This window comes from Strix aluco, chromosome 5 (assembly GCF_031877795.1).
Source record: "Strix aluco isolate bStrAlu1 chromosome 5, bStrAlu1.hap1, whole genome shotgun sequence".
Lineage (NCBI taxonomy): Eukaryota > Metazoa > Chordata > Aves > Strigiformes > Strigidae > Strix > Strix aluco.
Window position 1 is genome coordinate 6008701 of NC_133935.1, and position 14822 is coordinate 6023522.

The 14822-nt window shown below is 36.9% G+C and overlaps 1 protein-coding gene across 2 annotated transcripts in view; it reads left to right on the forward strand.

Moving 5' to 3' along the window:
• ANO2 (anoctamin 2) overlaps positions 1-14822 on the forward strand; it is a 195504-nt gene that overhangs the window by 75912 nt on the left and 104770 nt on the right. For both annotated transcript variants that reach the window (XM_074825701.1, XM_074825702.1), the window contains exons 11-13: positions 824-958; positions 3464-3624; positions 7436-7518. In XM_074825701.1, coding sequence (XP_074681802.1) covers positions 824-958; positions 3464-3624; positions 7436-7518 — 379 coding nt within the window. The remainder of the gene's footprint in view (positions 1-823; positions 959-3463; positions 3625-7435; positions 7519-14822) is intronic.

The following is a 14822-nucleotide window of genomic DNA, read 5'->3' on the forward strand; positions in this document are numbered from 1 at the left end:
GAAATGTTTTGAGCTCTGTTGTTTCTTATCTAAATTTAGTCTCATTTTAGTGATGATTAGTTCTTGAGCTCTCTGAGGCTCTTGGTGTTTTGCAATATTTGTAATCACTCCTAACAGTACTTTGGACTGATCAGTGAGTTTCATCTGTGTTTAGTTTACTACTTGCAGTGTGATTCATGAAGATGTTGGGTTGAGTACTAGCACATATTTATCAACATCTACAGTGAACTGTTCCTCGGAGCAGAAAATGTTTTTTCAAACCAGCTGTTCAGAGACTGCTAATTTGTCAAAAATATTTATTCTTTCCGAAAAGACAGTGCTACAGGGTGCAAGCAAACCTTGTTCTTTAACAGCAATTCAAGGTTACTAGTCTTAAGATATCAGAGGATGTTGTCAGTATGTTCCCATAGATGTCATTTCCATGGCGCGGACCAACTGAATCCCGGAGGACTAGTCTGAGAAGCCAAATTCTTTCCAGTGTTTTCTGGTAAACATTTGGTTGAAATTCTGCTACTCTTGGTGGAAGTGGGGGATACTTCACTGACTTCATTTAAGCGATGCAAAAGTTGCAGTCTTCCCTGAGTAGATATTATGTATTATAATGATACAGGTCTGTCTTTAACTTCTCACAATGGAGAACACCAAACTGCCCCAATCACCCCCTTCATTTGGTGATGCTGACTTCAAGATACTCCGGGTTTTCATGCATGTCTTTGTCAATAACTATTTTAACTTCTAGCAACTGTTAAGAAGCTGTAAAACACATTTGAAAGTTATAACCTTGACACATCATGGTTTTTTTTTTCCCTCCCGTCTTTTTCAGAAAGTATTTTGGAGAAAAGATAGGACTTTATTTTGCATGGCTGGGTTTATACACAGAATTCCTCATTCCTTCTTCAGTAGTTGGGATTATTGTATTTCTTTATGGATGCATAACCATTGAGAGTGACATTCCTAGGTAAGTTTCTCTGCGATCAATAATTTGTTACTTGAAATTTATAAGACTGTGATTTTTGTTTGTAATCCTTAGTGAGAATAATTGCTTTTTAACATATCTGAAGAGCAATGTTGTATCATTAACAACTCTGTGAGCATTAGAAATGCACATGCATTGAGTAGATAAGGCATTTGAATGACACACATTTATTTGACTGTTCAGTATTGCAGCTCCTGAAACAGAAATGTTCAGTGAGTCTACTGCATTACTGTAAATTCTTTTTTATGGCATCCATTTGTTTTTTATGAATGCACACATCTTCACACTCACCCAGAAAGACATTGTGCAGAACTCACTGATATTAAGGCAAATACACTGTTCATTACTCTTGGATTACTTTGTTCTTCTTAGTAAAATCAGGCTATTTGCACAAGTAAAATGAACATAGTTAGCAGATTTAGCATATTTGGTATCCACAGTATTCTCCTTCTTGACAGTTACAAAAAAATTTTGACTTTTGTACTGTGTGTCCTGAGGGTGTTATACTAAACAAAAACTGCCAAACTGACACAGTGATGTTAATGTCTGCTTCTCATTAAAAATAAAGGACATTTCCTCTGTGTTGTCTGTGTCTGACTTCTGGTGGAGAGAGGATACTGGATTACTAGTACTGCTGGTCACACTCATGGCAGTTTCTGCATTCTCTCAAATGAATTGGCTACTTTTCAAGTGGATCACTGCAGTAGGACATTATTACTGATAGGTAAATGATGAATAACAACAGGTTTGAGTCAGGGTTTGTTTTCTCAGCTTGATCTGAATGAATCTTGATGGGCTGTGCTTGTCTGTAGGAAAGCCTGTGCTAACATTTAAACTTAAGTGAGATTTATGACTAAGATGTATCTGCAGCACCCTCTACTGCCTTTTGAAATAGAAGAGAGCATTACTATAATGATATGATAGCTGGAAACAGCTGTATGCTTTTCAAATTATGTAATATTAAACATATTGATACTACAGTTTGAATAGTTCTGTTTTCATTTGAAGTCATAGAAAAAATGCTATTTAATGATGGTCAGTACAGGAACAATCATAATCACAATATGCCAGCTATCTATGAAGCAATGTTGTAAGTCTTTCCTTAGCTCACAATCCCGGACAGAACAGTTGAGCTTTGCACTACTCAGTTCTTCTGAGTAAGACTGTGCAGGTAAGAAGGTCTTTCACATACAAACATTATGAAAAAAAACCTGAAAGCATACTCAGCAGTGTCAAGTAGGGTTTGGCTTGTTGAAGAGATAGTGATAATGATTTTTTAAAGATTTTTAGAAACTGAGTAAATACATAGCAAATGAGACTAAGAATGAAAATACCAATTTTAAAGTAAAGATTTTAAAATCTGTAAGAAAGTCTCTTACCTCACATTTTCCAGAGGACAGCAGAACAAATGCAGTAAACTGAGGGAAAGGAAATACAACTTAACATCTGAATATATGAGACAGAAGTGGAAGCTTTCTAGTTTTTATAAGATTTACTGCTGGGGGAAGGGGGCTTTTTTCCTCCTTTTTTTTTTTTTTTTTTTTATTTTTGAAAATTAAATTAACACTCTGTACTAGAAAAACAAGGAGCTATGGAGACCAAGAATACCACATCCATATTCAGCATGAAAACTTGAGAACCCTGAAATGTAACGGTATCTGGTTTCCTGAAACCACTGTGCACACAATATCTGAACACCCTTACAACATACTAGAACGGGTGCCTAAAATAACTGCTCACACTTGAAGAACTTAGCCAAAACCTTATAGCAGGTGGTGGTCCAGATGAAAATTGGTGTTAAAGCCCTAGGCTGGGAAAACAACCATTGCTTTTATAAATACCTCACACATAAAATGCAGGGTAGAGGTGAATCTCAAAGAAAATGTTGTGAAATATAACAACCTTGCTAAGAATGAGACTCTTGGCTGGTGTAAGTCTTTTAAATTCAGTACACGTATGTCAGTTTGTACCAAAACTTAATATATCTTGCAAATGGTGTTGCAGATTTATTCTGTCTGTGACACAGACCAGCCAACATGCCTGGGCTGGTTCTAGCTTTTATGCAGACTTACATGGCCAGCCCTGATACACAAAGCAGCATGGCATTTGGCATGAATTTTTGTGCCACCGTGTTAAAAATGTGTGTTTTGTCAAGGGCACAGAATTTCCTTTATGGCCACTTCAGAATTCTTTTTCATGAATTTAAATCTGATATGTATCAAATCATATAACTGACTGTAGAGATGACAAATTTCACTTTGACTATGTTTTATTTTCTTTTAACCTCAGCCTTCAGTGATGCAGTCTTCACTAATTCACTAATATAGTGTAGTGATTAGATTGGTTGTTGGGTTTTGCTGTTGGTAAGGTGCCTATAAGTATTTTAATATTCCAGCCCATGGCAATGTGCCTTGAAGGAACACACAGCTTCTGTTTTCTGCAAGTGCAAGCCACATATCTAAGAATTTGTGCACTTGTCATCCACAGTAAAGAAATGTGCGACCAACGCAATGCCTTCACCATGTGCCCCCTGTGTGACAAGTTCTGTGATTACTGGAACCTCAGCTCTGCTTGTGCTACCGCTCGAGCTAGCCACTTATTTGACAACCCTGGCACAGTCTTTTTCTCCATCTTTATGGCTGTTTGGGGTGAGTATTGCTTTGCATGTTAACAGTGTCGCTTGATCTTTGGACCCCTGACAGAAGTGAAAGCTGCGATGCATAGTATTAGAACATGGAGTAGCCTTACATATAATAAAGTGCTATTAGACTGAATGTGATATCTGTGTCTTTAAGAACCTGGCAAGGCCAGCTCAGAAGGCCAGTGAGGAGCTGTTTGTGCTGAGACTGGAGAAAGCAGTATTACAAGGCTTTCCGCTGTCAACAGCAAGCTTTGGAATAAATGGAGAGGAGTTGGGTTGATCAAGGAAGAAAAATGTGTCTTTTCTCCCTCTACTGCCTTGTTTAATGGCACTTCCAATCTTTGCCATGTTTTTCTTCATTTTTCTTCATTTTCTATCAACATAGCGAGTCCCTTTAACACCTTCTGCATTTGGGGCCAGAATGTATTTGGGGATTGGTATGGTGTAGGCACCTGAAAGAGTTTAATTTAAGCACAGAATGCACTTTTATGTGGGACAACTTTGTAGCATAGTTTTATCAAAACTTTATGGGATTCCAAGAACAATGAGACTATTATTGTTTTAATTGTAATATGTTCTAAAGTATTCTATTTAAACAATCTTGGTTTTCTTTAACGGCAAATATGCCCCGTCTCACTGAGGATATCATAACATGTCATAAACACTTAATGAATGCATTGTAGTGTTATTGTTTCTGGCCTCACCTCTGCCCTGAAAAGTGTGTGTACTGTGCTTGCTGGCATTATGCCCTCATTCACTCTAGATCTTGCCTATTGTGAAAGTTTAAGGTGTTATTGCTACTGTAAAATGATTTTTTATTTCCCTATTCATTGTTCACACAATGAAATTTTCATCTTAATATGAAATTGAGCAAATATATTATTGCATTATAACCATCCCTCAGCAATCAGTGTGTTATACTTTGCAACCCTATTAAAATTTTACAGCTTGTTTTAGAAATGACTGATTAGTAGCTTGGTGTTGGATATGGATAGCATAGGGTTTTTAAGGAACTTGCAGACAGAACAGGTCAAGGAAGTAAGAAGTTTTTGTTTATCAGTTCCTGGAAACCCTTCAGCAGAAGTTAGAGAATACGTAAGCACCATGACTGAGAGAAATGACAAAAGGTGATGAATTTATAGACTCTCACAACGACTTACTTTCCTACTTCAGATTGCTGCCAATTACAGAGTAGGCTGGCAGATAAGGTGTCACAGTTTACCTGCTGCCATGAAGTGTGCAGTGCAGTGTCTTGTCCAAGTTTCAGCGTAGCTGTTTGGACAGCATGTGTATGAATGACAATTCATTTACTCTTTCAGAGGTAAATAGTATTTTCCTGACAGAGAATCTGTGTTGTATACTTGTGTCCATGCAAATGATCTTTTCCATGCAGCCTCATTCAAAACAATTCTATTTTAGTATCAGCAATGCAACGTGCAAAGCAAAAAGTTGATATATCCTTGCACTAAGATAAATTAGTAGAATCTGTAAAGGAACAGAAAGGAACAAAAAGTTCCATATGCATTGCTTTTAAAAAAAGGCATATAAGAATAACAAAATTCTTTCTGAGCTGTAGCCCCCCTCCAAAAAATTTTTCTCACAGATTGGAAAAGTCTGTTCTTGGGACCATGATAACTGAGCTTGTCAGTACAAGAAAATACAGCCGTCATATACAAAGAACAGCAAAGTGAAATAAAGTATCCTTTACTAACTCTGACCAGCTTGCCTATTAAGTATTAGATTACACCAAATTTTGCTGCCTTACTACTAGGAGACTGAACTGGTTATATCTAGAGCTCATTCTGCTGAATGACAGATCTCATTCACACACCTAATCAGCTTGCCTCACAGTATCTTGAGTAAATGTTGCCTGAATGCTTTTTCGTAGGATATGGTATAGTCATGTGGAAACTGGCATGTCTTATGACTTACAATTGTATACTTAAAGGAGCTAAGTATGGTAATTTGAGCTGGCTTCATTTCATGATGGTGTTGGGCACAAGGAGTTTTCATCCTGCTTGCCTTCTCCCATTCTGTAAAGGGCAGATGACTTACTAAGGTTAATATCTTGAAAGGAATCATTCTTTTCCTAGATGATCTTGATGTCTCATAAAATATCTTTGTGTTTCCAGCAATGCTGTTTGCAAATGACCATACTCATAACATACGGAGTAATGCCTGGCTAATTGTGCTTAATGTCACTGGTGTTCTGGGATACTGAATTTCAGCTGTCAGATGTGTTTATTAGAAGGACAGTTGAATACAGTGGGACTGTTCTTCTGCTAGTGTAAGTCGGTGCAAAATTGCTGATTTCAGAACAGCTACTGTGTCTAGCCAAATAAATTCTTACAGAGCTAAATGTGGAACTGACTATTTGAATAGCAGGAAAAAATGGAATGAGTACTAGCACCCTATAAAATAACCAAATGTTTTTGCATTTAGGATATCTGAAAACCCTTGAGTTTTCAAAACATGTTAAATATAGCTTTTATATGTCCTCTCCTCTGTAAGGAAGGACCAGAGATAGCAAATTAATTGCTTAGTGTCTGGATTTACTTTCAGTGTAAAGCCAGTCCTGTGTTTGATTGATATTTATTTCTTGCATTATGGGAGGATACCTGTGCAGAAAATATTTGCAGCTAACTGTTGGAATAGATTCTGTCTTGTAAGAGTTAATTTTAATAGTAGTCTAACTTTTCCCAGTGTTATCTTACAGCTTACACCAAGTGCAGATACAGTCAAAGGATGCTGGATCTAATTCTCCACTGTTGTGTGTCTTGTGGAGCTATCTACAAGATGTTCAAAGTGATGTAAATACTGCTGTGATCTAACAGTGTTTTTACAACCCCCTTTTCACCAACTGAAAAGGTGAAGTGAAGCATAAGAAAATGGAAAACAGTGCTCACAGTTGTTTATAGGTATAGCTTTTACTAGTATAGTGTGTGGTTTTTGGTTGGTATATACTGGTTTAGTATTGATATAGTCATCTGAAAATAGGTGTCCACAATCAAGTGTAAGAAGTGCTATTTCTAATAAATTCGTAAGTCCATAAATCATGAGCAGCTAGGCAAAGGGTTATTTAGAGGAAACAGCAATTATGAGAGGAAGGACAGGAGACTTAAATAAGAGACAACAATACAACATGTGTTTCTTCATATTAATTAAAAAGGAAAAGCAGGAGGCTGAACTACTGGCCAGTCCTTTAGAACAAAATCACTGTGTCTATGCAGGACAAAAATGTTCAACTGTACCACTATAATATATTTCAAAAGAACATTATATTCTACTTATTACTGATGGTCTTAGTTTACATATAGGCATCGATGATTTATTTCAGTAGCAGGCTACACCTACCTTCTCCACGTGTTTCCAACTGATTAGAAACACTGAAACAGCAAAATCTGTTTGGTCAGTTGCAGTGTTACAGATTAATATTTAGACATAGATTTTGTTTCATTATATGCTTTGTACTCATGATTTATAGAATAACGCATAGTAAATTAAGAGAGATAATGTTCTTGGGGTGAGTATCAGCTGGTATGGGTTCAGTTCCAATCTCTGACAAGAATTTACTGGTGCCTTTGGGCAATCCATGTTGTATCTTTCTGTATTTTATTTGTAAAGACGCAGTAATTATTGTTTTTATGCTTTGCTTGTGTTCTTTCATTAAAATTGGGCCTGGGGCTGTTAGTGCTTACTTGTAAAAGACCTAGCATAACGGGATTCAAATATCAGTTGGGGCTTATAAGTAACACAAATATTCCCCATAGTGCATTGGATTTATAAATGTAAATTTTTTTTTTTTTTTTTTTTTAAAGCTACTATGTTCCTTGAACAATGGAAACGTTTGCAGATGAGATTGAATTACTCCTGGGATCTAACTGGACTGGAAGAAGAAGAAGTAAGTTTTCCTCTCCCTGTGTTAATTTACTGTATAAATTATTCTGTATCTGAAGATATGCATTGATATTTAGAGTTTTCATGAGCATTCTCCAGCCCAATGCAGCTCATAGCTATGTTTTTCTCAATGACTATAACTGATAGAGTTTTGAGTTCCAATGTATCATTAATCATCACCTATATCTTACTAGTCAGCACTCTAATTTTAATAATTAATGTTGAAAAGGATTATAAGATAACAGCTGATCATTCTTTGCTGAGAATACCCATATACCATTGTACAGAGTGCAGGAACAGAATGTTACAGAATAAATACTTTGTTATATATAACAAAAATTCTCTGTGATGATGTTTGTAACATGTCAGGGTAACATAAATAATATCTGCATGCAGGTCTGTGCTGCATCTATGATGTCTTAAGTACACATCCTGAGCTCTGGGTACCCACCCACAGGGCTGTTGCAAACAACAAATGGGGTTGGTTTCCTGAGAACAATTTTTCAGTGCTTTGCAATGAGCCCATGGGGCTTATAACTGTACCTGAACTGACTGAAAAGTGAGACATACTTTCTTATTAGTATTTACAAAATCCCTAAATTTGGTTTTAGTTCTGTTCTTAGGCATTGTTTCAAATGTCATGGCCTATGATCTGTTTAAATTACCGACTCTTGCCAGAGGACTAATTTCTAACTCTGACTAAAGAGAGTAGAGTTAGTAGCTGTAAATATCATACTAAGAACAGGTAGAATTTGGTACACATCCCCTAACAATAGATGTCAATGTATCTCTAAAACAGGGTCATATTCAGTAATTCAGAATTGCAGCAATTAGATTCTCTTTTATTGTTAATAATGAGCCAAGTACCTGTATGAAAAAATTCAGTGTGTCTTGCTCTCTTCATTGACTTAAATAAAATGTGTTCAGGTTCCTGGAAGGTGAGTTGTAGGCCTGCCTTGGTTTGATGGGAGGATTCAAATCCTTTTCTTCATGTTGCAGCACAGTTCCTTAAACATCAAGACCACATACAAGCCTCCAGCCCTGCTACTTGAGTTCAGCTCAAACAGGATGTAGAGTGCAAATATCCTAGAAGTAAGCTGAATCATGATCTTCATGATGTAGCATGGTGATAATGTTATTCCGCTTTTGTCTATTCCTCAGATAAAAATCATTGGATAAAATGAAAAAATAACCCTGAGAACAGACAGCAGACTCCAGTATTCACTTATTCCATCACTATCCCAAAATGCAGCCTTTAGCAATGCCTTTAGTGTAAGGGAGACCTCACAAGCATTCCTTCACTGATGACTTGACTACAACCTCCCCTATTTTGCCTCTGGTTTCTCAGCTTTTTCACTACTCTCTAGCCAGTTATGATGTGGGTGATGCTCACAGTATAACCCAGTACTCACAGTTTGTAAGTTGTGATGCAAACCAAGTGCATCAGCGCATCAGAAATTATTGCTTGTCCTATGTGGAATGTCATACTGCTCCCTGGGAAAACAACAATTTTGTACTAATTACAGTACAAACTGAGAAGCTGGATAGCAAACTCTTGGCTCTGAAGCATTCTTGATGAATCCACCAGATTTTACTGAATTTCAAGTTCATCACTTGCAGAACAAAATCCTAAGGTTTAGCTCAATATTTGCAAAATGCTGTGAAAGAATCTATAGATTTGTGAGGTCCTGTGTTGAAGAGCTCTGAAGTGGTAGAAGTTTGTGGACAGGAACTCTGGGATCAGCAAGAATCCTTTGTTTATGACAAGTGAAGGAGTGCCAGATACATATCAGCACAAGTTGAGGAACTAGGAACGTAGAAACAGAAAAATAAGGCTGGAATGGATCTTGAGGGGCCATCCCTTGTGCACGGTAGGATCAACTCTGCTTAAATCATTATTGAGAGATGTTTGTCTAATTTGCTCTTAAATAAATCCAGCAGTGGAGATTTCACTTCCTCCCTAGGCAATCTATTCTAATACTTATCTATCCGTACTGCTAATAAGTTTTTCCCAGTGTCTAACTTAAATCTCCTTGCTAAAGGTTTATTTTTTTTGTTGTTCTTTCTTTCAGCAATAAAGAGATTACCTCTGTCCTCTTTTCAGCAAAATTCAACATAATACCATATTTCTCTGCCACCCTTTTTAAAAAATGAACTAGCCTCTGCTTTTTCAGTCTTTGTCCTTAAATCATTTTCTAGATGTCTGTTTATTCTTGTTCCACTCTGGACATTTTCTAGTTGATCCAGCTCTTTCTTGAAGAATAATGCTCAAAATGGAGGTGTCTCTTGTCCTGACATCTTAAGCAAAAAACCATGCACTGTATCATCTTCTGTCAGCTCTTGGTACTTCAGCAAAAATGCAGGTTAGATCAGGTTTTGTTCACATTTTATCCATTAGATTCATAAAGATGAGGATAAATTTGTAAGACAGATACTGGCATCGTGTTTCGGTGGTGATGAAGTCTTTACAAGTGTTGAATATTATGTTGGAAAATTGTGTCTGATCAGGTTAGGCTAGAAGGAACTAGAATTGAAATGCACAGGATCACTTAACAGAGCAAGAAGGAAAGGGACAAGGAAATATTTTGGAAGGTTTAACAGTTTTAAGAATAGATAGGGTTAAGTTATTTATTACTATCAATTTCTTTAGAAAGAGAAGTTACAGAACCAAAACAGGGAGGAAAACAACCATAAAATTTGAAGAGCTGAGAAGTACATTGTGAGAATTATATTGAAATAAATGCCTTCAGTGTAATCTTTGTGGACTCTTGACTATAAAATTTTCAGTAAAATTACTTTCTTTAAACACACTGGGCCAAATTTTTTGCTTCAAAAGAGTCACACGAGAGATTAATTTAGTCCATTTATTTGTAAATATCTTGGCAACAGCAGTCTGAGAAAGCAGACTCCCTAAGGCTTGCTTGCATATTTGCAGCTGGCAGCTGTACAGACTTAGAGGATTTGCGTTTGTACATCTGAAATCTGCAAAAATATTAGGTAGCATTGGGTATTAGACTGTAAAATAGATAATTGTGTTGAATAGCAGTTGAGCAACTGATAACTATATGGGAGAGGGAAAGAAAAGCAACAAACCCACACCAGAACCATGAAAACAGACAAAACCTTGGAGATACCATGAATAAACACTCAAGTGTCATACCACAGACTGTGTTTGTGTAACCCAATCAAACAGGTTGTACACTTGGTTGTTTTTCAGGCTGTGTAATAATAAGGGATATAGCCTTCAATAAAGCAGGGGTAGAGGTGAGACAATCCATACCCTTTTCTACTTGTGAAGGAGCTGGTGAAGAAATACTAAAGGACTCAAAGTGATGATGTGGGTAGTAGAAACTATTGGCCTCCCAAGAATCTTCAGAAATTGTATTTCTAGGACCCAGGCTGTTCCTGCTTTAGGTTTTTTGGGTGGAGGAGATTCTACTTCGTTTTGCCAACAAACCTGTGTAAACTGAAATAGAAATGCAATTATAAAAGATGAAATCTTAGAATCTGGATCAGAACTTGGAAGAATAAATGGAGAGAAAGTCCACACTAACTGAAATGCCAACGAGTGGAGGTCTTGTTATTGTTCAAATAGTTATGCTGTTACACTGTTTCAGTACAACAGAGAGGAACTTAGGTGTCTGTCTTCATTAGAAACATGTTTAGTGAGTTACAATTTTAAGTGAAAATCCTGTGCTCTGTAAAATGTTTGCAAACTCTGATTCCCAAAGTCTCATTCCACCTTTTGCCATTTGATGACTTTAAAAAAAATATTTATTGAATGCCAAAGGGAAGACTATAAGATACCCTGTGGATTATTGCTGAGTTAAGATAAAGTAATAAGGAAGGTAGATTGGGTAAAAGAGAATTAAATAGCAAGTGGACTTGATGACATTAAATATGTTTACAGATACATCCCATTCTCTCCTAACTCGATCATGGTTTAACTTGATCTTCTTTACTACATTTTCAAATTTGTTGTGATCTGATTAATTTGATGTTTCACCTTGTTCTCCACCTTGCAATTTATAGGAGCAGACTCCTTTTCTGGAGTTCTAATAGTGTCTACTAAAACAATCAGTATAAGACATTTGTGTTTGCATGAAAAGTGGAGGAGTGAAAAGCAGACTAATAAAATAACTGTATTCACAGCTTAGTCATCTTGGGGAAAAGGTGGTCAGTAATGTTAGAAGGGGTATGTGTAACTACAAAACTTTGTGTTGTCTCAGATCTCTCCTTTCACCCTCACTGCATCCTCAGGTTTCTTGTGCCAATGACATCTTTGGTTTGGGTTATTTTCCCCAGATGCATTATCTCACATTTTCCCCATGCCTATTCTGATTTTCCTGTTGGGTCCATGTTTCCAAATATTTTTGATCTCTTTGGTTTTTTACTAACTTTTCTTGGGTTTTGTCACTCCTTCTAGTGAATCTTCTGTCACCTTCATTAAATTACTGTTAGCACTAATTATTTAATGATCCTAGGATAGCCTGGATCTTCTGAACAAGTCCTTTCAACATTAGATCTAAGTGTTATGTTTAGGAGGATGAGAGTTTTATTAGGATAGTTGGGGAAGGAAGGTTGAAAAATGGATGTTATTCCTCATGCCTTAGAGGAAACTATTTAGTGCCAGCTGTTGCTCCATTAAAGAAATACACTTTAAACATGTTTTAGTTTTTAAACTATAAGAACCAAAGCAGGGGATAGTTTCTTTGCTTGCCAAGGAGTTGGTAAAGATATATGATCACATTCTTTTCAGTCCAAGACTGTTGATCTAGAGATGTGCTACAACATGCTAGGGTTCTAGTTAATTTTCCTTTTATTTCTCTTCTACCAAACATATCAACATGTTTTCATTTCTTTTCTTTTATTCCTTTTTCATTATAATGACCTCCTGTGTCCTTTCCAGAACTGAATTGTCTACAAACCTCAAAGCTGTTTGATTCCTTATAGGTAGCCTTGATTCCTCAGGGTGTTGTGATGGGCCACTCAAAGGCTGGGTCACCCTGGGGTGACATGAGTTCTCTTGTCCTGTAGACTCCTGAGTTCAGAGAGGAGACTCACGTCTTCACGTTCTCTGGTGTAGGCGCAGAGTTGGGCAGTTGCTTGGAGTGTGAAGCTATGGAGGAGGAGCTGGAATGAGCTCTTTCAGCCTGTGCAGCACATCTCTCTGCTGTGGTTGTTGTTGCCCAGAGCATGGTCATGACATGGATGATGGAAAACAGGAGCTATTAGTAGAAGAAAGGAACAACAGGGAGGAAATTCCTGTTTTCTAATAGTTCTCTGCCTTGACTTACTGCATCCCCTGTCTTTATCCAGCACTGCCCCTCTAGGAACAGGAACCATCTCTAGGCCTTTCCTTCTTCCTCTCCTCCTCCCCAGTGACCCAGGAGATCCAGGTAGGTAAGCAGGTTTGCCAGCGATGTGCTTCTTGCAGAACAGGCAAGATATGGAGTGAGGGTAGCAGATCTGTACTACAAGGGAGCATTTTTTCTGAGGGAGACAGGTATGAAGTGGAAAGAGACCTTCTCCTCTCCCAGAGTCTCACAAACCCTGTCTGCATTTTTCAGGTCCCCCAAAGTCACAGTACCCCCTTTCCTAGCTCTCTCATACAAAGGTCTCTTAGGCACCATTGTTTTTTCCCAGCCCCTTTTTCCCTCCCCTCTGTCCTCCTCTGCTGCACCTGACAAAATCAGTTTTCCTGTGCGTTGAAGGTGTCTTGGGCTGATTCTGTATTAGGTAAATTAGACATGCTGACAGCTTCCAAGATTAACCTGCTATTGGTGTTAACAAGGAGATCAGAATCTGGTCCTAGTTCATGTGGTTGCTCCAGGAACCTCAGCACCACATCATTATGTATTCTCTTGTGTGGAAAAAGAACTTTCTTTTTAAAAAAGTGAGTTTTTTTATTTTAAATTTAAAATGCATTTACATACTCGTGTGTATGAATGGAGGCTGCCATTTTTTAATATCTAAATAATGTGGAAATGTGTTAAGAAACTTACTTAATGAACTAGAATAAAGAGGCCTAAATGTCATTTATTCTTCTCTAAAGTCTTTTATTGATAGGTCATTGATATTTATTCTGTGATTTTTTTCCCAAGAAGTGTCATTGACACAGAAAGATTAATCAAGACTAAAATAAGATGGAAGGAGAAGTTACTATCAATCTGCACAGTGTACTAAACCCAGTGGAATTTATTTCTAAAAGTACTTTTGAACTTGGGAAAAGCTTTTAAAATTTAAGAACAATACTTCATGATATTGTTTAATGACAGCCAAAATTGCCAATTGTTTAAAATTAATGCAGAGTTTCAGAACTTATAATATTTCAGCAGAATTGGTTCCTATTCTTTAGTTTTGCTTTAAGCTTTTTTATTTTGTTTAATTTCCTTCATTTTCACATGCATATGGATGCTTATGAGTAGTGCAAAGTTGTTGCAGATGCATGCTGATGAAAACTTTCCCACGTTACACCTATATCAAATATCTGATTATGTGGTGTGAGACAATGTTTTATTGATACAAGTTTCGAATGGTCTTGCTTTATTGATTACTTTCCAAGAGCACATAACTGTGTGGTTTTTTTCTAGATTCAACCACACCTCTCTGGGTCTGAGCTATAGAAGTAGTTCTAACCCTTGGAAAACATAAACACTTTTTAAAATTCTGAATCTTGACTTCAAATCAGTATAACTCCACTGACTCTTTTCAGATATCATCTTCCTGCTTCCGTCTTACTCTGCTACTTCTACTGCAAGATTAAATTTCTTCTAGGCAGTGTAGAAAGTTTTTGCCATTTTTATGTGTAGGTCTGTGTGAAAAGCTTCTGATCTGTAGCTTGTCTGTTAATAGTTCATTATACAATAATGAAATTCTCAGTATTTCTGAATGTATGCCTATCCCAGCATTTTCAAATATGAGTGTATTAAGGTAGACATCTTAAGCTGAGATTTTCAAAGGACTCTGAAAGTTAAACATCCAGATTCCATTTGCTCTTCCACAGAAGGTGGGTGACCAGCCTCCTTAGACCTAACAGAACAAATGCATCCAAAATGTAAATTCAGGCACCTGAACTATGTGGCACAGTTTCTAGACGAAAATCAAAACACTTCCTTTCTCTTTAATGTGATTCTCTCTTTTCTAAAAATCATGTTTTTGATTAGGTGATTATCTATGGATTTATTCACCTCAGTTTATAAAATTAAGAAGTTAGTAGGGTTTTTGTTTTGTTTTAATGTATTGGGCATGTTATTCTCTGAAGTCTTTGTTTGAAAGATCTAGACTCACAGGTTGAAGCTGCATAAA